This window comes from Coccidioides immitis, assembly GCF_000149335.2.
Source record: "Coccidioides immitis RS genomic scaffold supercont3.1, whole genome shotgun sequence".
NCBI classification, from domain to species: Eukaryota; Fungi; Ascomycota; class Eurotiomycetes; order Onygenales; family Onygenaceae; genus Coccidioides; species Coccidioides immitis.
Genome location: NW_004504310.1, coordinates 6,074,721 through 6,096,284, shown reverse-complemented (window position 1 = coordinate 6,096,284; position 21,564 = coordinate 6,074,721). Strand labels below are relative to the sequence as shown.

Below are 21,564 nucleotides of genomic sequence, written 5' to 3'. Positions count from 1 at the left end.
GAGAGAAGTCTAAAAGTGGGTGAGGAAGATCCACCAGTCTTTTTTGTCACCAAAGTTTCAAGCCACCACAGGGCAAGCACACAAGATCAAACCCCACTACTTTCATGCTATAGCATGGAGATGCAAGCATGGATGAAATCAAGTGGAATAATGTGCATGATGGCATGCTAGAGTCATTGAAACCGGTTATTTTTTCTGGTTCAACGTCTCGGCGTCGTGCTGGCCTTCATGAACTTCATGAGAAAATCCTATGTAAGTCAGCGACTTTTGGTTAGCCTTGCTCAGCATTTGACTGATTCCTCCTGGAAGCACACGAGTTGCCAAAGGAACAAGATAGGCCTCTCCTAGATTTGCTTTTCGGAACATATCCTATTTACGTTGATCGAGATTCTCGCCGAGATGCGCAGCGATGTATTCGCGATATATTTCAAGCTCCGATAGCGTCCGTTGATCTCAAAGATTTCGCGAATAAGCTCCACAAGGAATGTTATAAGCCAGCAATTGCTGCTGCCAATGCCTTCGTCTTGATCGAGTGGTGCACATTGCTTTTGCAGCACCTAAGCCAACGCGAAGCAGAAAACCCTGAAGATGCAACCCAGCTGGCAGTGAACGTTCTATCTGCAAATTCAAAAGCACTGGAAACGTGTCTTCGATCATCTAAAAAGGAGGGTCTAAAACACTCTGCTATCATAGTGTCTAGACGCGCTTTGCGAACCGTTCTATCAAAGGAGGAAAACGGCGATGAAGTGGTGCGGCGACTTGTTCGTGTGCTTACCAGCGAGACGGGTTCAGGATTTAGAAACGCTCCCTACCTCGGAGTTCTATCTGGAGTTTGCGCGCGACTTCGCAAAAGAAGAGCGGTTTTAGACGATGTGAAGCCTGCCATTTTTCAATTCTATATCAAAGATGTCATTGGGTCTCGAACAGTGGTTCCTAGCCACATCGCTGGAAGTTTAGGCGACTTTTTCATCTCATTTGCCTCCGCGGAGGATCTCCAAAAAGAAATCTGGCCATCACTTGAAAAGGCTATGCTTAGGAGCCCTGAAGTGGTTTTCACCGGCATTATTCCCTCTTTTGTGGCTGCAATTCCATGCGAGATTGAACTGTCCGAAGTGGTTTCCACACGACTTACTAAACCCCTTCTTTCGAGCTTTAAGTCCGCCAGTCAAACAGTCCGGCAAGGGGCAGTCAAAGCTTTCGAGGCTTTGATTGCTAAATGCAAGGAAGAACAGTGGCTTCTGAAAATCATCGATGAAGTCATTCTCCCTTTGAAAACCTCAAGAATTACAAATGCTGAACATCGCGCGCTCCAGGTACAAGTTCTCAGCATCTTTCATTGTTTTCCAGAGCTGTCCCACAGGGTACTGTCGGGCCTTTCGCCTGCCCTTGCACGTGAGAGTAATGAGGCCGCACTCGAGTCAGAAGTACAGGCGTTTTGTCACCACCTGGCATATCTGATCCGTTCTCAATCCACGATTAGCAAGGAAGATTTCTCTGTTGTTGCCAAAGGCTGCGCTGAGAAACGAAGTGCTTTTCGCAAAATTTGGATTTCTAATGTTGGAGAGGTCATCTGGAATCTTGACCGTGATTCCTTGTTCTCTTCATCGAGTGTGAAGACCAATTTCCTGAAACCGGTGGTGGAAAAAATTTCAAGTTCATTTCACGAGATAAACGCCAACCCCCTGCCTGCAGTTCAAGGTGGAACTATTTCAATAGCCTATGTTCTTCTGGCCCTCTCATGTCAGAATCTTCAAGGAGGAAAGCTAGACGATGGCAGTTTACTCCTTAATACTGATGTCATTGTCGGCCAATCTCTATCATTATCTCCGAAACAATCTTTCTTACTCAATCCCAGGATCTTCACAAAATTGGCCTCAAAAGACGAGCTTGCATGGAATATTCGCGCGTTATCCGGAGTTTCATCAGTGGCTGCCTTTCAAGCTGTAGACCCAACAGTGAGAGATACTTGGGCACAAGCTTTTATTTATGTAATTTCCTCCGCAGCTACACCTGAGAATTTGCGAGAATCTGCGATTTCCCATCTTCGCAACTGTTATCTCAAGAATCCGCAAGTGGTCGGAATGGCCATCATCAGCGCGATGTGGAAGTGGTTGCTCGCCGTTGATACAGGAGATAAGGATTCTGCTGCTCTCAGTGCAGGCACAGGCGGTGATAAACTCCTGCTTGTTGTTAGAGCTATCACTCCCAGTCCCAATGTTGTGGATTCCCTGGTCCTCGATCGTCAATTAATTGAACTCCTGGTGCTATGCCGCCCAGAACTCATCCCCAGAGCTAATTGGATAGAGATTACGCTGAGAGCTGGTGCAGATCCCGGCAAAATTGCCCAAAGCTATCCAAAAGAATGCATAGCACAGGTGCTTCTCGCTACAGAAGTGAGTCGTAGATTTTGGTATTTCAGCCACGCATCGACCTTGCTAACACGATGTTTAATGCAGGACCCAATTCGATCCAAACTATCCAAGGGAAGGACAGCGGCGTGGAATGCTGCTGCTGACCTGGCTTTCGTGGCGCCCGATGTCATGATGCCTATACTTGTGAAGCAAATTCAAGAGGATCTCAACATAGACAGGATTACGAGATTTGGGCCCACTGACATTGCAATTGCGCGACATTCGGGAGAAACACCCTTCATAGACGTCCTCAGTACCAAGACTAAAAGATTACCTGGCAAAGGAGACAAGGATTACGACACTCTTAAATGGGAAGCAGAACTTCGAGCCGAAATGGCTCAGAAACGTGGTCAATACCAGAAAAAGCTAACACCAGAAGAGCAAGTTAAGGTCAAAGCGCAGTTAGTAAAGGAAGCAGAAATTCGAAAAAGTATCCAAATTCAGGAGCAAATAATTAGGAGAGGAGCCGGCATCGTCGAAAGTCTCGCTAGAGGGCCCACCACTGAAGCTGAAGAATGGATAAACCAAGCGGTTAACTGTCTATGTCAGCTTGTCGAAGTTGACGCGGGTGCTTTAGTCGGCAGTAGTATCTCCGAAGCCTATGTTGCGTGTACCAGCCGAATATCCAGTCGCCTGGAAGAAATTAGGCCGTTTATTGGAATTGCTACCCTTCGCTCTCTGGGCAAAACTTACATGCCTTCTGACCTTGAAGTGGAGCCACTGGGAAGTACGTGTTATTTATGCTAAAGTATTTAGGGGAAAGAAGTTTCTAACTTTCTATGTGCAGCCCTCGTGACTCGAATTCTTTATCGCATCCGACTCGCTTCGGAGCAGCGACCATTCGATGTTGTTTCCTTCGGAATTATGCTTCGGCTAATAATTGTCGTTCTTGAAAAGGATGGCGTTAAGGAGGTGGCAGAAAGCCGAGGGGAACAGATCCTTCTGGCGCTTGAATTTCTCACAATTCACGCAAATCTATGTATGAAGCCTTGACCTAACTACTATTTGCCATTGCTAACGACTTATCTTAGTTTCCGATAGCAGATTGCCGAGAACTGAAGTCCTACGAAAATTGATATCTGCGATGCGAATTCATGCGGAGCATTATAAGTTAATGCGAGATCTTCTGATTGATATTTGCCGTTCTGTAACAGACAATGTCCAACCGGATGAACTCACGATCCTACTTCAAGGAGTGATAGTTCCAGAAACATCAGTTCGGACTGCGGTTCTCCAAGCCATCGAGGCTGAGATTGACCTCACTGATCTTGATTTTTCTGAGTACATCTGGCTCGGATGCCATGATCATGTTTTTGAAAATGCGGAAATATCCAAGGCTATATGGGAAGAGAACGGCCTCGAAGTCGATGCGAACTCGCCCGATTTTATTATGGAGTATCTCGGTACGGCCGATTCGCAACTGCGGGGTGCAGCAGCAGTGGCTCTCGCGCATGCTTGCAAGTTCAGCCCTTCTGTATTTACGACTACTTTGGAGAAGCTTGAGACCAAATACCGGGATGAAATTAAACCAAGGGCTCCAGAAACGGACGCATACGGTATGCCCAAGAAGGTAGATACTCCGGACAATTGGCAGCTTCGAAGCGGAATAGCTTTGGCTCTTAAATCTATGGCCCAGGGTTTTCATGGAGATCAAATCGTTGGTTTCTTACAATTTTTAATCAGCGATGGCCCACTTGTTGATCAAAATGTGTCAGTCCGACGGCAAATGGCGGAAAGTGGGAGTGCAGCCATAGCTTTGCATGGACAAGGTAACGTCGAGGAACTAATGCATCTATTCGAGAAGACATTAGAGACGTCCGACAAAGCGACAGAACAATCAGATTGGCTTAACGAGGCCGTTATAATTCTATACGGCTCCCTCGCGCGCCATCTCAAGAGTGGGGATAAGCGGTTGCAGACGGTCATTAAGAAACTCCTTGCTGCCCTTTCCACTCCGTCTGAAAGTATTCAGTATGCTGTTTCGGAGTGCCTGACACCCCTTATTCGGCTCTCTCCTACAGAGACGTCTGTCTATATAGACGAATTGGTGGATCAGCTTTTGCACTCGAAAAGGTACGCTACAAGACGCGGGGCTGCGTATGGTTTGGCAGGTATTGTGCATGGAAGAGGCATATCTGCTTTGCGTGAATTCCGTATCATGCCACGGCTCAAGGAGGCATCCGAAAATAAGAAAGATCCAAATGAGAGACAAGGGTCACTCCTTGCTTTCGAGCTCCTTTCACTAATCCTCGGCCGAATGTTTGAGCCTTATATCATTCAAATACTACCCCAATTACTCACTGCTTTCGGCGACCCCAGTGTTGATGTTCGTGATGCATGTTTAGATACTGCCAAAGCGTGCTTCGCTAGCCTAAGCTCTTATGGTGTGAAACAAATTTTACCGACTCTTCTCGAAGGCTTGGATGATCCACAGTGGAGGAGTAAGAAGGGCGCCTGCGACCTTCTAGGAGCTATGGCCTATCTCGATCCTCAGCAACTTGCTGTCAGCCTTCCCGACATCATCCCTCCTCTCACCGTCGTCCTCAATGACAGTCATAAGGAGGTCCGCAATTCCGCGAATAGGAGCCTTCAACGTTTTGGAGACGTCATAAGCAATCCTGAAGTAAAAGGTCTTGTTAATATTTTACTAAAGGCTCTTAGCGACCCCACGAAGTATACAGACGAGGCTCTGGATGCTCTGATTAAAATATCATTTATTCACTACCTAGATGCGCCTTCGCTGGCACTCATTGTGAGAATCCTCGAAAGAGGACTTGGTGATCGATCCACAACAAAACGGAAAGCTGCTCAGATCATCGGCAGTCTGGCTCATCTAACTGAACGCAAAGACCTTACCTCGCATCTCCCGATCCTTGTTGCCGGCCTCAAAATCGCAATCGTCGATCCTGTGCCTACCACTCGTGCAACAGCTTCGAAGGCTCTTGGTTCTCTCATTGAGAAACTAGGAGAGGAAGCATTGCCGGACTTGATCCCAAGCTTAATGACTACTCTCAAATCAGATACCGGAGCGGGAGATCGGCTGGGCTCTGCTCAGGCCCTCTCCGAAGTTCTTGCCGGGCTGGGGACGTCTCGACTCGAAGAAACCTTGCCATCAATCTTACAAAACGTATCAAGTGCCAAGTCTGCAGTTCGAGAAGGATTCATGTCGTTGTTTATCTTTCTTCCTGCTTGCTTCGGGAATAGCTTTGCTTCATACCTCAACAGAATCATTCCTCCCATATTATCCGGTTTGGCGGATGATGTGGAGGCAATACGAGAGACTTCCCTTCGGGCCGGTCGCTTGTTAGTTAAGAATTTTGCTACTAAATCGATCGATCTCCTGTTGCCTGAGCTTGAACGAGGCCTTGCAGATGATAGCCACCGTATTCGACTTAGCTCTGTTGAATTAGTAGGAGACCTCTTGTTCAACCTCACCGGCATTAATACCAAGGCGGATATAGAAGAAGAGGATGATACCGCCGCTCAAGCTGGCCAATCTTTGCTTGAAGTGCTTGGTCAAGATAAGCGGAATAAGGTCTTGTCTGCACTTTACATATGTCGCTGTGATACCTCAGGGCTTGTTCGAAGTGCTGCAATAAATGTATGGAAGGCTTTGGTTGCCAGCCCTCGAACTCTCAAAGAACTGGTGCCGACATTGACCCAACTCATCATCCGTCGCTTGGGGAGCGCAAATATGGAACAAAAGGTTATTGCTGGAAATGCATTGGGTGAATTGATCAAGAAAGCGGGCGAAGGCGTTCTCTCAACCCTGTTGCCATCACTTGAAGAAGGGCTCCTGGCGTCCACTGAGGTTGACGCAAGGCAGGGAATCTGTATCGCTCTCCGTGAGCTCGTCATCTCCTCTTCTGGGGAATCTCTCGAGGTGTATGAGAAGATTCTTATTTCTACTGTTCGGACAGCGTTGCTTGATTCAAATCAAGATGTCCGCGAAGCAGCCGCAGAGGCTTTCGATGCGCTTCAGCAGGCCCTAGGAAAGCGTATTGTTGATCGGGTATTGCCGGATCTTCTTAATTTGTTGCACACAGACGCAGAGGCAGATCGGGCTCTCGCTGCTCTTCTTACGCTCCTGACTGAAACTACGCGCGCGAACATAATTCTTCCTAATCTTATTCCGACTCTTCTTGCTAGTCCCATGACGAGCTTCAACGCAAAGGCACTGGCATCGCTGGCTGAAGTCACCGGTGGCGCGCTCACTCGAAGGCTTCCAAATATTCTCAACACCCTCATAGACAATTCTCTTTCGACAAAGAACGAAAAGCTCCGGCCCGAGATTAACAGCGCCTTTGACACAGTCCTTAATTCAGTCGATGAGTTTGATGGATTGAATGCGGCGATGAATGTCATGATTACACTCATGAAACACGAAGACCACCACAAGCGTGCAGCTGCCGCAAACCGCTTGTCATCGTTCTTCGGGAAAACAACTCTCGACATATCTCGTTATTATCCTGAGTTAGTTCGGGTATGCCTTATATCGTTTGATGACTATGATACGAATGTGGTGGCCGCAGCCTGGGAAGCTCTTAGCCAATTAACGTCACATATGCGGAAAGAAGAAATGGAAGTATTGGTGATTCCAACGAGACAAGTCCTCCGGCAGGTCGGCGTTGCAGGTGCCAATCTTCCAGGATTTTGTAGGCCCAAGGGAATCAGCGCAGTCTTCCCCATTTTCCTTCAGGGTTTGCTGAATGGAACTGTTGAGCAACGGGTGCAATCCGCTTTAGCTATCGGAGATATCATAGATAGGACCAGCACCGAAGCTCTAAAACCGTTTGTGACACAGATCACTGGTCCATTGATCAGAGTGGTTTCAGAACGTTCCGTTGAGATCAAATGTATGGTCCCACTGCCCATATTTGATGAACTACAAATCTAACCGCTAGACATAGGCGCGGTCTTTTCGGCTATCAACAAATTGCTGGAGAAAATTCCACTCTTCATCAAACCATTCCTCCCTCAGTTGCAAAGAATTTTTGCTCGAGGCCTGGCAGACTCTAGCAGCGAGACATTGCGGTCAAGAGCGGCTAAAGGGTTGGGAATTCTTATCACTTTGACGCCTAGGGTCGATCCCCTTATTTCAGGTAAGAAAGCTTGTAATCTGCTCAATATCACAAAGTCTAACATCTTTATAGAACTGGTCGCTGGTTCCAAAACGTCAGACTCAGGTGTGAAGAGTGCTATGCTCCGCGCCTTGCATGAGGTGGTCGCTAAGGCTGGCAAAAATATGAGCGATGCATCCAAACAAGCCATCCTTGAGCTCATTGATGATGAATCGGCCGATCGTGATGGTATGCCTTACCTCAGTTCCATGAAAATGGTGTAGCTAACTCAGTGCAGAGGCAACGAACATCGCCAATGCCCAGCTCGTCGGAGCCCTTATCAAGTCACTTCCAGAGGCTACGGCCGTGCCACTGATTAAGTATGTTCTCTCTAGTACAATTGTTGGATATTGGTGCTAATAATTGGACAGAAACCGCGTTCTCACATCTCACTACACACACCTCTCTGTCCTCGCACTTAATTCTATTTTGGCTGAATCCCCGAGGTCTATAACTGACACATTTCCCGATGAAACCCTATCGACTATATGCGAAGGTATCAAGCATAAGGATGTAAGTGCATGCTTTCTCTCCACGGAGTTGTTTAGAATATTAACTTTGATAATAGGTGTTTATTGCCGACAACAGTGTCCTGGCTGCCGGCAAGTATTTATTAACAACAGATATTGATCGGGATGCCGAAACAGATAGAGTTGTGCTTGAGGCTTTGACATCAGTGATACCACCCGGCAACCCGGCTGATACGCGTCGTGTGGCTTTAGTAGTGCTTCGCACAGTCAGCCGCTTAGAGCCCGGTCTTGTTGGACCACACCTTTCTCTACTCATACCACCCGTATTCTCTAGCGTCAGGGACCTAGTCATCCCCATCAAGCTTGGTGCTGAGGCAACATTCCTCGCCTTACTGCAGGTGGTGGATACCGGAAGCGTCATTTTTGATACATACCTCCAGGGACCGGGGGCGGGCCTCCCAATGACAACAAAGCGAAGCATGCAAGACTATTTTAAGCGCGTTGCTCTGCGTCTTGCAACCCAAGCTCGCGAACGAAGGGATGCAGAAGGCGGTGCTGGAGGCCTCGATTTAGCGAGCGACGAGGCTGACGATGAAAAGGAACTTTGGAGCGTGGGAAAGGTGGATCTGGGCGATTTCTCTGAGGATTAAGGCAGTTACCTAAGATGTGGCTCAGATGGTAGCTATTAGTATCTAAAAACAATCTGTACACAATCCCTCGTGCTATTTTGCTCCATCCCAACGGACCTTGTCCTCGCCTTGAGGATTGGCGGTAGTTTAGATTTCCTGTTTGGGTAAAGTCACACGAAGCCCTAAGTTGTGGAATTTCCTCTCGCTTAGCACAAAGTCGCTTAGTAATCGCCTATGACAAACCTTGTTCCACCCACATCCTCACGCACTGCTGTCGACGTCGAGATTCGAACAACCATCCATCGACAAACTCGGCTATCGAATTGAACGGCATCAAGATGTAAGTTAATTATTGTCCCTGCGATAATACCACACCACTCGTCTGCATATTTTACGTGTCCCCCGATGTACCCGAAGTTTTTGGCGTCAACATGAAATTTGAAAGGATTAGAGCACTACGCAAGGCGAAATTCACGAGTTTTGGCTGACGTTTTGATCTCGTTTTCTGCCAAATAGGGTCAACCTTCGCACTCAGAAGCGCCTGGCCGCTGCTGTTGTCGGCTGCGGCCAGCGCAAGATCTGGCTTGATCCCAACGAAGTCAACGAGATCTCCACCGCCAACTCCCGCCAGACCATACGGAAACTCATCAGTGATGGCCTGATTATCCACAAACCAGTCACGATGCACTCGCGTGCGAGAGCTCGTGAGCTCGCAGAGGCCCGCAAGATCGGTAGACACCGAGGCTTCGGTAAGCGAAAGGGTACAAAGGATGCTAGAATGCCCAGGTACGTTGCGATCTACCTGATATTCGCCACATCGCGATGATGTAGCAGCAAGCTCGATGGAGTCCCTTAGTCGGTTGTTGTTACCTTTCTCTATTAACACAATATGTTTCGTTACAGCCAAGTCCTTTGGATGCGCCGGCTGCGTGTCCTTCGCCGTCTCCTCGCCAAGTACCGTGCCTCCGGCAAGATTGACAAGCACCTTTACCACGAGCTGTACCATCTGAGCAAGGGTAACACCTTCAAGCACAAGCGTGCCCTCGTCGAACACGTACGTCCTATAATTCCATTTGACCCGAAGTCTACACTATCGCAAAGTTTATGCATCCTTTTCCATTTATACTCTTCTCTCCCCCCCCCCCCCCTTTTCACCCAAGAAATCGCTTTGGAAATGAATGAACATGCTAATAAATATCTCTATAGATTCACAAGGCCAAAGCCGAGAAACAACGTGAGCGTATGCTTAAGGAAGAGATGGACGCCAAACGTGCCAAGACCAAGGCTGCCCGCGAGCGACGACAAGAGCGTATCGCCGCCAAGAGAAACGCTCTTGCTGGTGAGACTGAGGAGGCCTAAATACATTCATTGTCTTTGATTTAATTTTTCCTTATCAAACATTATGGGTCAATGGCAAGGTCTTTATTTTGATGATTACACAAAAACGAAACATATTATGCATGAAGCATCTGTCGTTTTTTTTTTCATCCATCTCCAGCCATTTTGTCCATCACCCCCTTATATTTTATTTTTCCATCCTGAGCGAGCGAAGGAAATGGAACACAGGGTTCTCAACTGAGAATATGGGTGTAGAGGGAATAGCACATACGAATGGGATATGGCACAAAAGTGAAAAGCGGCTTAGGGGAAAATACCGATAAGGAATTATGAATGAAAAGACTTTGAAATCAATTCTTGCTTTGTTCCTACTGTTCTTTGCGCTGTGGCGAGTATGGTGATAGGGTTCAAGCCATATGGTTTTGCCCGTCTTGCCTTTCCATTTGGTCCCATGATTGGGATCGCTCGCTGGACTAATTATCACACGAGTCTCCCTGCTCACGGAGCAGTAAGACGGCCAATGGGATAGAAGCGGGGAAGAAGCATCATGGCAGTGTCGACTAAGTGTTTCGATGTGAAATGAAGAGACAGGTTCTGAGCCCGAAGTGTCGTCAATCATGGTACAGTAACTTTGTGCAAGCCATTGCCTCATCCCGACCCGAGCCTTAACTATCGCTAGTCTCTCTTCGCTGGCGTAAGTGACGTTTAAATACTATCTCAAGACGAACGGCAACAAATCTACATTGAAGTTGGCCTGATTGTAGGAAAGGAAATAATGAATAGTAGTAGAAAATATTCTGACTATATTTCTAGTCAGTATAGAAAAGTAGCTAGAAATTTTTTTTTTTTTTTCTTGCCAGAAAATCTAGGAAAATTACATCAATTTTTGAAAGAGAATTAGTGTTACATGAAGTATATAGTTCGAACACGTTGGACAATCAGAAACGGTCTTCAATTTTAATAGGCATATACATTTTCGGGTATCAAAGTGGCAATATTTCGTAATCTCACAATCCCACACATCTCATCATATAGAGTCCCATCCCGCAGCGAGATCAGGTATTGGCCGAAGATGATCAAACAGATCACTTCCTCGATCTGCGGTCAATTCGACCAGTGTGACGCGCGTTTTTTCCCATCGGGATAGCACCGATATTGTGATCTGTAGTGAAGTCTTGGAGGAAAAAATATTGCTCGCACCCTGACCACGAAGTATCTAACACTACTGCTGCAACTCCGCGTGTGTCTAGGATTGTAGCGTGGCGGACTATAAGCAGGACTTTCCAATCCGAACCATCAGGGATGATCAAGCGTACCATTTAATACAGATCTATTAATTCTGGGGAGGTAGCCGGAAGAGGATTGGCGAGACTCGGAGGAAGAGGCTTTGAGAAGCTCAGGGAACGCAGTATCAGGGAGCGTGCTACGTGCTTATGTGCGGCGGAGAACTTGGTTACATTGATCCTGTCAATGGTGCCTAGTACAGAAATGGTGGCAGCGTTCCATGTTCCTCAAAACGGTGCGTAGAGCTTTTCTATGCCATCGAGTTGACTAGGCGCCGATTTTCCCTATGAACCCTCGTGCCGTCGCTCAACAAGGCGCCTGGCGGCTTAACCACTCTGGATCTTAAATAACTTTTGCTTGATGGGAATGAACTTGAATTAAGACCAAACAGGAGCTGTATCGATGCCTTGTTGCGGGATAATCACTGGTTGTAAAATTTCGGTGCATTGTGCATTGAAAATAAGCTCTTCCTTTTTTTTCTTTTCTTTTCTTTTCTTCTCTTTTTTTTTTTGGCTTTATCCAACTAAGTAAAGTTGGGCCAAGTTGGGGTTCGCAGGTAATCTCGTAAAGATTTCCCAGATACGTCCCCAATGTGGTAGTGTCTACCACTGCTGAAACCTGATTTGCAACTCTATTCTGTTGAGAGAGGATACACAATCCTGGGACAAGAGAGCCCAAAGCGAAAGCTCCAACTGCTACGACAACTCTTAGTGCTAAGCGTTGATTAAATTCTTGCTTTGCAGGAATACTTCTAGCCTCCTGGCGCGGAGAGGAATTGCAAATGAACGCAGGGATAGTCATGGCAGGCACGAAACGGATTTAGTAGACCAAGTGAGAGGCCGTAGATAGCGACGACACAAGTTGTCACGCTATCCCAAAGGATAAGAAATTTTCCGTGGGCCTGGCAGTAAATAAGTAATTCTTCCCTTCCAGGGAGGTCCAGAGATTTTGGGCTCAGAACAAAGGCTCATCGGGTATATTACAAGGGAGATAAAGGTCTGAGATGCTGAACATCTGAGCGCGGAAGAGAAGCCGTTAAGTGTGAGCATCACGGAGTCATATAAATATCTTATAACGAAAGTTGATGCCAATCGGGATGATGAATGACACGGACAGGCGCAGATCAGCTCCCCCGGGTCTGAAGGGTGAAACACTGGCATCAATGGATGATTCCAGAATGGTTTTTGCCAAGTAGACCATGCAAAAAAAGCTAGAAAGATGCAATGGGCGTTGGAATAATTCTAACTGGCTCAGGGCCGGATGCAGGAAACATAGGGATCCCTCCCCAGGGTCCAGCCGATGGTCTCGCGGATCAGAAAGTATCTTCATGACGAAAATTTCAGAGAGAAAAAAGAAAAGAAAGGAAGTGAGGAGGGTTGAGGGAGTTAACTCCCACAAAAGAAGTATACAGTTACCCGCACGGCAGCGCGAAATCCGCATAGGTTTTGAATGTGGGCGCGATGATGCCAAAAAAAAAAAAAAAAAAGGGTATCACGGGGGGGAGACCCATCACAAGCTTCCGAAGTGAAAGACCTTCGAGCTTCATATCACCACCCAACAATCATCGAATAACATTCTGGGAAGATTGGGAGCTGAAGAGAGGTTTGCGGCTGCGTTGATTTTCCGGGTCACTGCATTGAATGCTGGCAAACGCCATACTCCGTATATGTACGGAGTAGTTAAATTGTAAGGATGCAGGAAAAGAGCACACGGCATTGTCAGGCCAAACGCCAGGACGATTCCGCAAACAGGATGGACTGTCGACCTCTCCGCCACGGGTTTCCCGCCGGCGATACTGGGCGTGGCCCGCATCAAACGGCGGATAAACGGTTCCTGGCATTAGTTATGGAGTTAGGCGTGTAATACCATGATCTGCTGGTGGGCGGGTGCGCGAGGGCTAAATCCTATTCCGCTCGTGAGCACGGCCATCTCACTGACACATGCCAGGAGGCTTCACGTCGTCGCAGCCGTGCCGCTGTTTGCTGGACTCGCTGAGGCGAACGTTCGAAGCGACGAAGTCGATACATACGGCGCAGCACAGCAGCCGGTATGGCACCGGCAAGTAGCTTGCCGGAAGCGGAAAGTGGGTATGGTTTTTGGCTAGCCTATTCCGGAAAGGCGCGGGGCGGAGTTTCCGGTCCGGATTTAGTCAGCTGGCGCTAGCGCGGTAGCTTCCCCACGATTACCAAAATTTCCAATGATACGCAGCCTGACTGGACAATGGCTCGCTAGGACCGTTGAGCGGTTCGCTGGCCGTTGTAATTTTACAGCAAGCCCCAGGCGCCACGGCGTCACGGCGGCGCAGCGGGCGAGTTGGTGAGCTCTCCGCTCAATCGACAGCTCATCCGCCATCTGGGAGACTGTGAATGGCCCGGGCTTCGCACGATTCTCGACTGTCAGGTTCACGATCTCGCTCCCATCTCGCTCCCTCCCGTTGACCAAGCTACCTGGGAGCTCTATCAAACCCTCTTCTTCCCGTAAAGTTTGTGGAGCAACCCATAACCCGTTCCGTTCTCGCCCATCCTTGTATCTTAACACGCATCCCACAGACCAGCTCCCTTCATCTTGAGAAGCTGTCGGGCCGTCAGTTGGACTCATCGTCTCCCCTCCCTCTGCTCTCTCTCTGTGGCACCGTCTTTTAGGCCCAGGATCACTCCCCTTCTACCGCATTGAAACCCCGTTTACGCCCAGTGTTTGGTCCTCGCTCCCTTTTCCCATACTCCAGCCTCAGGTGAAACACTGTTTTGAATATAGCCCCGCCGAATACCAAATCTGGCTTTGGGTTGCTAAGGTATCCGGCCTTGGATCTCAACCGAAATTCTAATACCTGCCCGTAACGAGCTCTGTCGTCTGGGAGCTGTGTGTCGATCTATTTCTGTGCAAGTCTTGTTGGTGTCTTGTTCCCCCGCAGCTCTCGCGGGGTTAGGTTCTCTCTCGCAACCGCCATCATGTTTGCATGGGGAGGTGGCATTGGTAAGCCGAACCCTTAGCCCAACTCGCGAGATCGCTGGCCCTTGTCAATGCTCTCCGAGGTGCAAATTGTTGCCCGTACCCTCATGTCAACCTCTCTATCCCCCGCTATGTGACTCGCTTTGTGCAAAGGTAGTGGCTGCTTCGCCACGCCTAATCGTGCCTTGGCGCCCGCCCATCAAAGTTAGGTTCAGCCTTTTCCCGTGGTTTGGTCTGAAGTCATCGCAATCACTGTTTGCTTTGCTCAAAACAACACCTGCATACATCCCGTTTATCTTGGACAGTTTCTCGATCAAACCATCCAATGACAAAAGCTCCCTTTTTGCTTGATTCAAAATGTGGCTGACTGACTGGCGAATTAGCGGTTCCGACCCTTGCTGTCGACACTGAAAAGGAACGAGCTCCTCCTCCTCCTGCCACTCCGCTTGATTTCCCATCCTACGTTCCAGATCTCGAGTCTCGGCCTGAAGACGGACCGACATGTGACAAGCTTCACCAGTTGCTATCCCGACTCAAGAAGCCACAAGACATATCAGCCGAATTCCTCCAGGCCCTGAATCTCAAAGTTGAACCAGACGTTGCTCCTACCGATCTGATCGCCGGAGACACCCTCAAGTCTCTACCTCCGTTCCAATGGCCGGAGAAATCCGAGCAGTCCGAGACCTCGGCAAGCACCCCCGCCGCCGCCGCCAAAAAGCTAATGAGCAATGGCTTCCCCTTTCCCGACAAAGAAAAGTACGACTTGCTACGAGAAGAACTGCTCTTTGACAACGACGATGCTTTTCGAACGCTCTCTCGGCTATCTCCCTTGCCAGGGCGCCCGAAAATACGTCTCACTCATTCTCGCAAGTTTTGGACTGGTTTAGAACATATCTCTCAGTACTGGGATACAAGCTTAGACCAATACATTGAGCGTTCAGAGCCTGAGCCCGAGCCCGGCCCCGCCAACGTTGCGGAGACATCCCACGACCAGACTCCAATGAAAGACGATGTGCCTAAAACCCCACCCGAGGATAAAATGGACATTGATAGTGGTAATGTGGATAAAGACGTGGACATGACAAAGTCCGAATCCCGGACAACGTATAAGGGGCGACGTATCGGTACCGGGAAAGATATGCCAGAGTCAATGAGGGAGGACACGATGCGCGGTTTTCTCGAAATGATCGCGTGGTCATTTGGGTGCCAACCTTCGGTGCCAGTCCTACCGCCACGTCTCTTCGTAAAAGGTCTACTCTTTCCGGTACGCCAGAATTTTACGATATCACGTGCCCCCCAGGATAGACAGATTGCAAGAAAAGGCATCCTTGAAGGCCCAATATTGTTTGCCCAGTGTCGTGGTGATACAGAGTTTCATGGCCCGAATGGTAATCCCCAAAGCAGATACGCTGAGATCTGTGACCTTCTTCGGGAAACCGCGGCAATGCTTCTGCTCGCACAAGAGAGAAGCAGAGAGGGAAATACGGAAACTAAGCCTGGAGATGGGAAGTGGTGGGCAACAGAGCCCAGATGGGGTGGTGCCCCAAATGATGGGCCTGTTGGAGACCCAGAAAATAATCAATCGGAAGATAAGGAAAAAGGATCCGCTCCGGATGCAGACGCGGAGAAGAACGACAACAAACGGCCTAGACATGATCGTTACTCTCTTTCACTGCGCCGCGCGGGACTCGGCCATTCCAAGAAGCGGAGCATGAGCGAGCAATGGAAAATAGTCCAGCCCGGCCCGAGCCTATGGGACAGGAAGATGAGATATATGCAAATAGGAAAACCGCGGGATAGTCCTTTCGATGATGTAGGTTATACCAAACTCCAGTCTAACTTATTTCCCCTGTGGATGCTTTTGTTCTAATGCACAGATCTAGATCTTCATGGTTTCGTCAATCAATCACCACTTCGCGATACTACGCCTCCGCGTACATGCCAATTATATAGAGTGGCTCAAAACCGGGAAAACGAATTTCCCAGTTGAAGATGCTGAACAACCTTGGCATAGAATCGTATTACGCCGGACTCGGTGGTTTGACTTCTTCAATCCTGAAGACCGCGTGGCAGGTCTTGATGCGCTGTGGACAATCTTCTCGTACATGATGAGGCCCGAAAACTAGTGCAGTGCATTGCGGTTGATATAAGCCGACGAAATCCATATTCCTTCAGAGAGATAAAAATACACTTGAGAGTTTGACGTCTAGCTGACCATCATTGTTCGACGGGTATCCCATCTTCTACAAGCTCTTTGTTTCCTTTCTTGATGCTTTTCATGGATTGGTTTATTTCTTATTAAGACCCATCATTTCTACTTGAATTTTTTTTTCTCCTTTTCTCTCTTATTTTATATTTGAACCCCCTTTTCAAATGATGATGCGATTTCAGTTTACTTTAAGCTTGGGTTTTGGAAATGACTGGCATTCACAATCTACTTCACACGTTGGATGACATGCTTACCAAGCCAGTGGATTTAGAAGAATGACATCCTCCTTTCTCTGTTGAAAAATAGACAACTTTTCAACCTAAGCTGGCTCTCTTATTAAAGGAAGTTTCTACTACTACAGGGAGGAGTTCTACTCGAGTTCTGGCTGGCCTTTCTAGGAATTATACACTCTCTAACAAAGTAACATGCAGGCTGCAACCCCCCTTTTTTACTTCATGTGAAGTCCTGAATAAGAGCCATGATACCAGTCTCCTCCGATGGGGGGGCCAAGGCAGATCAAACACTGCAGAGCATAGGAAATTCCAATCGCAGCTCAGTTTGACAGTGACACATTTGTACGCCAGTTATTGATGTAGGTTTATGGATTTGAAAAACCATTACCAAAGCCTATCCGATAATCTGCAAGAGGTTTGGTGATGAGGAATTCCCAACCACTCCCCCTCTCTGGGGGATGTGTCCATTGGTCTGAATATCCCGTAACGAATTTTTCTCTCGTAAAAACTCCCCAACCTTTATCCACTTTTCTGGGTCAAAAACAAACAAGAGGGAAAGGGGAAAAAAAGAAAAAATAAAGATAAAAGAGAGAAGGAGAGAGGGGGGGGGGATTGTTTAGGAGCTGTCACAAATGAACTATTGATTGGCCCCATTTTGCAACGCAATAGCCGTGATGAGCATATCATTGTTAGAAGGGCTGGTGGGAGATGTGTCCTGCAGGACACCATGCACGTAAATCCTTCAGCGTCAGAGCGCCTTCGGATCAAGGCCGAGAGCACCAGCAGAGACTTGTATGATGTACATCCAATACAATGCGTGCTAAATTTGTTCTTTTGTTGATGAATTCTAAGTTCTCTTTAGAAGGAGGCGCCTCACGATGAGGTTGGACGCGCGACCAATCCGGGCCCTGATCCCTACCACGAGGGGGTTATGGGAATGTTTGAAGGCAGGGGACATGTGCTGCAAAAATATGCAATCGTTCTGCCACCTCCGAACATTTGAAAGGGAGTAAAAACGCGATGATGTTTGGAGATAAATAGAAAAGAATGGAATGGAATGTTTGAGAAGGGCTGAATTGGGTTGAAATTTCTCTTTTGTTGAGATACAGAGTCGATCATAGTCAAAGATACGCATGCAAGAACCGGGGCCTTGCATGGGTCAAGAAATCCACACACCAGGGTCGTGGAATCCACATTTCCCTGCTCCTCTCCACGGTCAAGAGACAGTATGCAGACTTGACATTGCCTTGAAATGCAGGTGCTGCAAGGGTTCGGTTATTTCTTGTCCCAGTGGTACTATTCGGAAAAGCGACAGGCCCTGACAAGTATAATGGACGCAATAAGAAGCTGCAGGCCAGGAGCAATCTGTAATTATTGTCCCTGGATCAGGGGCGGAGAGAATATATCCATACTTCGACAAGGTCCCAGGACGCTTTTGACAGTTTGCCGTGGCATCCAAAGCCGCAATCATTATAGCGTAGCACATTCCGCGAGTTCTCACTGCGCAATGTCTCCCTCGAGCTTTTGAGTCTACTCCTGTGGTAGGAGCAACAGCCTCTTTTTGGGGGGGGGGAAATAGACCTCAAGCTTAAATCCGGGTAGCAATGAAGGGCAATTCCGGACCCAGAGAGCCGGAGCTAGGCCTGCGGTCCTTCAGAGATCCACTTTTGGGGGGAGGAATTCGACCTGCATCGGGGCACCGAGAGTGCGGGCAGCTATCGCCACAGGTCTATGCGGATCGGATACGGAGTATATACATGGGTGAATGACCATGTCCTCCGTATGTTTGTGCGCATCTTTCCTCGGGATTCTGTGACGGTAAGCCGGGGCAGTCGACGAAGCTTCACCCGGATTAGGTAACAGAACAGGGTGATTGAGAAGCAATTGTTGAGGCTGAGGGCATGCTTCAAGACATTCATCTTGTGAAGGTGAGACTAATTTTCGCGAGGATGTGCAGGATACGGAGACAGTGGGGAATGGGGTATACGTGCTCCGCGAGGACAAGCATGAGCAGGGAGAGGAATTCATCGGCAAGACAAGGAAGTGTGACAGTGATGGCTCCAGTACATAACTTTAAGTGAAAGCTTAGAATCCAACTCCAAAAAATAAAAGCAAAAGGAAAAAGAAAAACAGAAAGAGAAAAAAGTAAAGCCGAAGAGAATGTCAGTGTAGAGGGATTCCTTGTTTTTTTCAAATCCCGGATTCTTCAGCGTTGGAGGTTGAAGATGTCGCACAAAACACAAGCAATGTGGATAAAATCAACCCTGCGGGCACTTCAGTGACAATAGTGCTTTTTCTTTTGTTATCCTTTCTCTTTCTTTCTTTTTTTTTTTTTTTTTTTTTTTTTTCCCTGTAAAATTGGTTCGTTAATCACCTCACTTTGCCCCAATCCAAACATCCCAAACAGCCCCAGAACAATGACTATTTTCCACCTTGATGGCCAGAGCTCCATTGTCATCAGAAGCGCATCAGACTCGGTGTCGACTGCACAATCTACCTGACGAATCACCTATCCTGGTGCCCTGCAGGGAGGTCATGTGCTGAGTTTTGACCAGGAGATATCTTGTTCATGAAACGATTCTGCTGCACTGCTTGACGCTCGACCCGTGTACGTCAAATGGGTAAATATCAATGGTATTGATATCCCGCTTGTCCTGCGTTCAGAGGCCGCCGAAGTCCAGAATGCCACTGCGGTAGTTGTGGATACACATCTACGCCCCATTCTCGCAGCCAACGAAGATCAGAGGCTTTCTGGATATCTTCAATACTAACTTTAACCCTGGAATTGCACGATTCATTCAATTCCCGCCCCCTGGTTTTGCTACCAAATATATCGAACCTCTTTACTTTTGTTTTCCCGCTCGCCTAACCCCCTGCGTTTGCCTATCGCAGTTATGGCGATCGGCCCTACCCTTGTTCATGAGGCGGCTATGCCATGAAGTATGTCTTGAAGGATGGGAAATCTCCAAGGAACAATACTCAGCACAACCATGCTGCAGGGGAGCATCATGAGGCGCTTGAGCAGGGAGAACCCATTCATTCAATCCTGGAAGAGCTGCTTCGGCGGGCACTACTACTGCACGGGATTCGTCAGTCCCCGTTCCTGCATGAGTAAATATCACAAGGGAATTCCACTCCATTGCTAATTTTGTGCGTACGTGTGTGTGTGTGTGAGATTGAGTGAGATAGAGACGGTGAGAAAATGGGACGGGTATATTTCCAGGTTCCTCACCCGCGCCCACCTCCTGACCTTCATGCTCCGTACGGAAGATGTGCAGTCTTACTGGGGGACGGGATGCAAGGGTGGCTTTCGTACTCCGTCTACTCCAGACCTTAGCTAGCCAACAAGCTAGTGGCCGTCCCGACGCCGTCTTACTGAGAAATTATGATGTTCGGCGAGGGTACTGCCAGCCTCGCGCGTCCCCATAACCGGGGGCGTGGGACATGTATGTGGTTAAGCAGGATGTATAACCTTATATTCTTCTCTCTTCGAGTCTTGACGTTTCGGATGATTTGGCCCGAGAAGGTACAGTCAATATACTGCACATGCACGGAGTACGGAGTATGTAGTGCAGCTCTGTCTTGGACATTTTCGAAGTCTCGATTCATGGAACGAGGTACTGTACATTCCTCATCTCATCATCTTCTCGCCGAACGGCATCGAGAATCATGAAGCGGTGAATTGGCGAAGAATGCGGATCCTTTTTTCTTTTCCTTTCTTTTTTTTCTTTTTTGTTTCTCTTCTTCACTGATCCCTCTTTCTTATTGCTTTTTTTCCTCTTATCTTGCTTGATCCCAAACTAACCCCCACGGAGCAGGAAAGAGTGGCAAAGGCGGCGCCAAAGAGCAGAGGAATAATACGTACACGCATCCTCCCGTATAAAAGTTCAGCAAATGGTTTCAGCGACCCTTGGCAGAAATCTTCCCCTCCCCATCTCACACAGCCCACAGCCCACAGCCATTTTGAGGAGATTTTTTTTTTTTTTTTTTTTTTTGGTGACCCGTGAGGCAGATGGGATTTGCAAGTGGAGCGGTCGTTCAACTAGCGCGTTCATGTCCAACGGTCGGGACGAAGGTTGTGGAGAAGGTTAGTTCTGGAGTCGGTTAACCAACTTAAAACCAAACTCTCATTCAGTGGCCTTTTGCCAAGGCTAATGCCTGTGGAGTTGACTAACAGCGACTCGAAAAGGAGAGAGGTTGGGGCCGAAGTTTAGGGTGAGTGTCGGCTACGATACCGGGTATTTGTACTCCGTATTGGTGCATGTTTACGCCTGTGTGTGTGAGAGACAGACGAATGGTGAAAAACTTCCAAGTCGGAGAGAAAAAGAGGACAGCCAGTTTGACTACTCCGTATGTACGTTTGAACTGCTCAATCCTCTCCCGGCAACCCCGTCGCTGTCCTCCAGGATGCTGCCCATAAATACATACATGTGGGACGTGCCGGACTGTCTGTCCTCGGTCCTATATGGCTGAGATGCTGTTTGGGCGAGTGACTCCTTCGCATTAAGACAAGGCCCCCTGTCGTAACTATGGATTGGCAGGCAAGAGCCTGAGCGTGGGTGGTCAGGATATCCAATGCCCGTCTTTCTGGGAGCATCAGAGCTCTGTACGATGCGATTTTGTGTCAAATCTGAGGGGTTCCGCCTCGCGCCGCCCAACGCACCCACCGCCCTCTTGGCCTTCCGCCGGTTCAAAAGTTAAAAACAAGAAATAAATGAAAAATGGAAATGTACATTTAATGCGCAATACTATTATTAAAATAATAATTAAAAAAAAAAAAAAAAAAAAAAAAAAAAAAAAAGGAAGAAGAAGAAGAGGGCCCTTGTTCATTGTCTCAGTCTGTAACAGGTGAAATAACATATCTTCACAACTTGAGATCAACCTCGCGGGGGAGATATATCACAGGTCGAGAGGTGGGTGC

At 48.0% G+C, this 21,564-nt stretch overlaps 6 protein-coding genes across 6 annotated transcripts; 4 read left to right on the top strand and 2 right to left on the bottom strand.

Moving 5' to 3' along the window:
• Positions 1-128: 128 nt before the first annotated feature.
• CIMG_00911 (translational activator GCN1) lies at positions 129-8,731 on the top strand (the record flags this gene model as incomplete). Its single annotated transcript, XM_001247139.2, has 10 exons — positions 129-252; positions 310-2,393; positions 2,457-3,138; positions 3,199-3,390; positions 3,443-7,267; positions 7,322-7,513; positions 7,565-7,720; positions 7,770-7,851; positions 7,903-8,044; positions 8,100-8,731. 10 exons carry the CDS (start codon positions 129-131, stop codon positions 8,649-8,651), a joined length of 8,031 nt encoding a protein of 2,676 aa, XP_001247140.2. The 3' UTR covers positions 8,652-8,731.
• A 197-nt stretch (positions 8,732-8,928) lies between these two features.
• On the top strand, positions 8,929-10,338 carry CIMG_00912 (60S ribosomal protein L19). The gene is made up of 4 exons (XM_001247140.2): positions 8,929-8,970; positions 9,147-9,416; positions 9,534-9,684; positions 9,837-10,338. Coding segments are annotated over exons 1-4 (576 nt in total). The 5' UTR covers positions 8,929-8,968; the 3' UTR covers positions 9,990-10,338.
• Positions 10,339-13,397: 3,059 nt separating this feature from the next.
• On the bottom strand, positions 13,398-13,850 carry CIMG_00913 (uncharacterized protein; the record flags this gene model as incomplete). The annotated part of the gene is made up of 1 exon (XM_001247141.1): positions 13,398-13,850. The coding sequence occupies one exon, from the start codon at positions 13,848-13,850 to the stop codon at positions 13,398-13,400; it is 453 nt and encodes a 150-aa protein (XP_001247142.1).
• On the top strand, positions 13,497-16,977 carry CIMG_00914 (uncharacterized protein). Its single transcript, XM_001247142.2, has 3 exons — positions 13,497-14,225; positions 14,585-16,014; positions 16,085-16,977. Exons 1-3 carry the CDS (start codon positions 14,201-14,203, stop codon positions 16,325-16,327), a joined length of 1,698 nt encoding a protein of 565 aa, XP_001247143.2. The 5' UTR covers positions 13,497-14,200; the 3' UTR covers positions 16,328-16,977.
• A 2,294-nt stretch (positions 16,978-19,271) lies between these two features.
• CIMG_10641 (uncharacterized protein) lies at positions 19,272-20,252 on the bottom strand (the record flags this gene model as incomplete). The annotated part of the gene is made up of 4 exons (XM_012358846.1): positions 19,272-19,422; positions 19,491-19,713; positions 19,876-19,964; positions 20,020-20,252. The coding sequence occupies 4 exons, from the start codon at positions 20,250-20,252 to the stop codon at positions 19,272-19,274; spliced, it is 696 nt and encodes a 231-aa protein (XP_012214269.1).
• Positions 20,253-20,696: 444 nt separating this feature from the next.
• CIMG_10642 (uncharacterized protein) lies at positions 20,697-21,357 on the top strand (the record flags this gene model as incomplete). The annotated part of the gene is made up of 3 exons (XM_001247143.2): positions 20,697-20,730; positions 20,821-20,997; positions 21,185-21,357. 3 exons carry the CDS (start codon positions 20,697-20,699, stop codon positions 21,355-21,357), a joined length of 384 nt encoding a protein of 127 aa, XP_001247144.2.
• Positions 21,358-21,564: the final 207 nt, after the last annotated feature.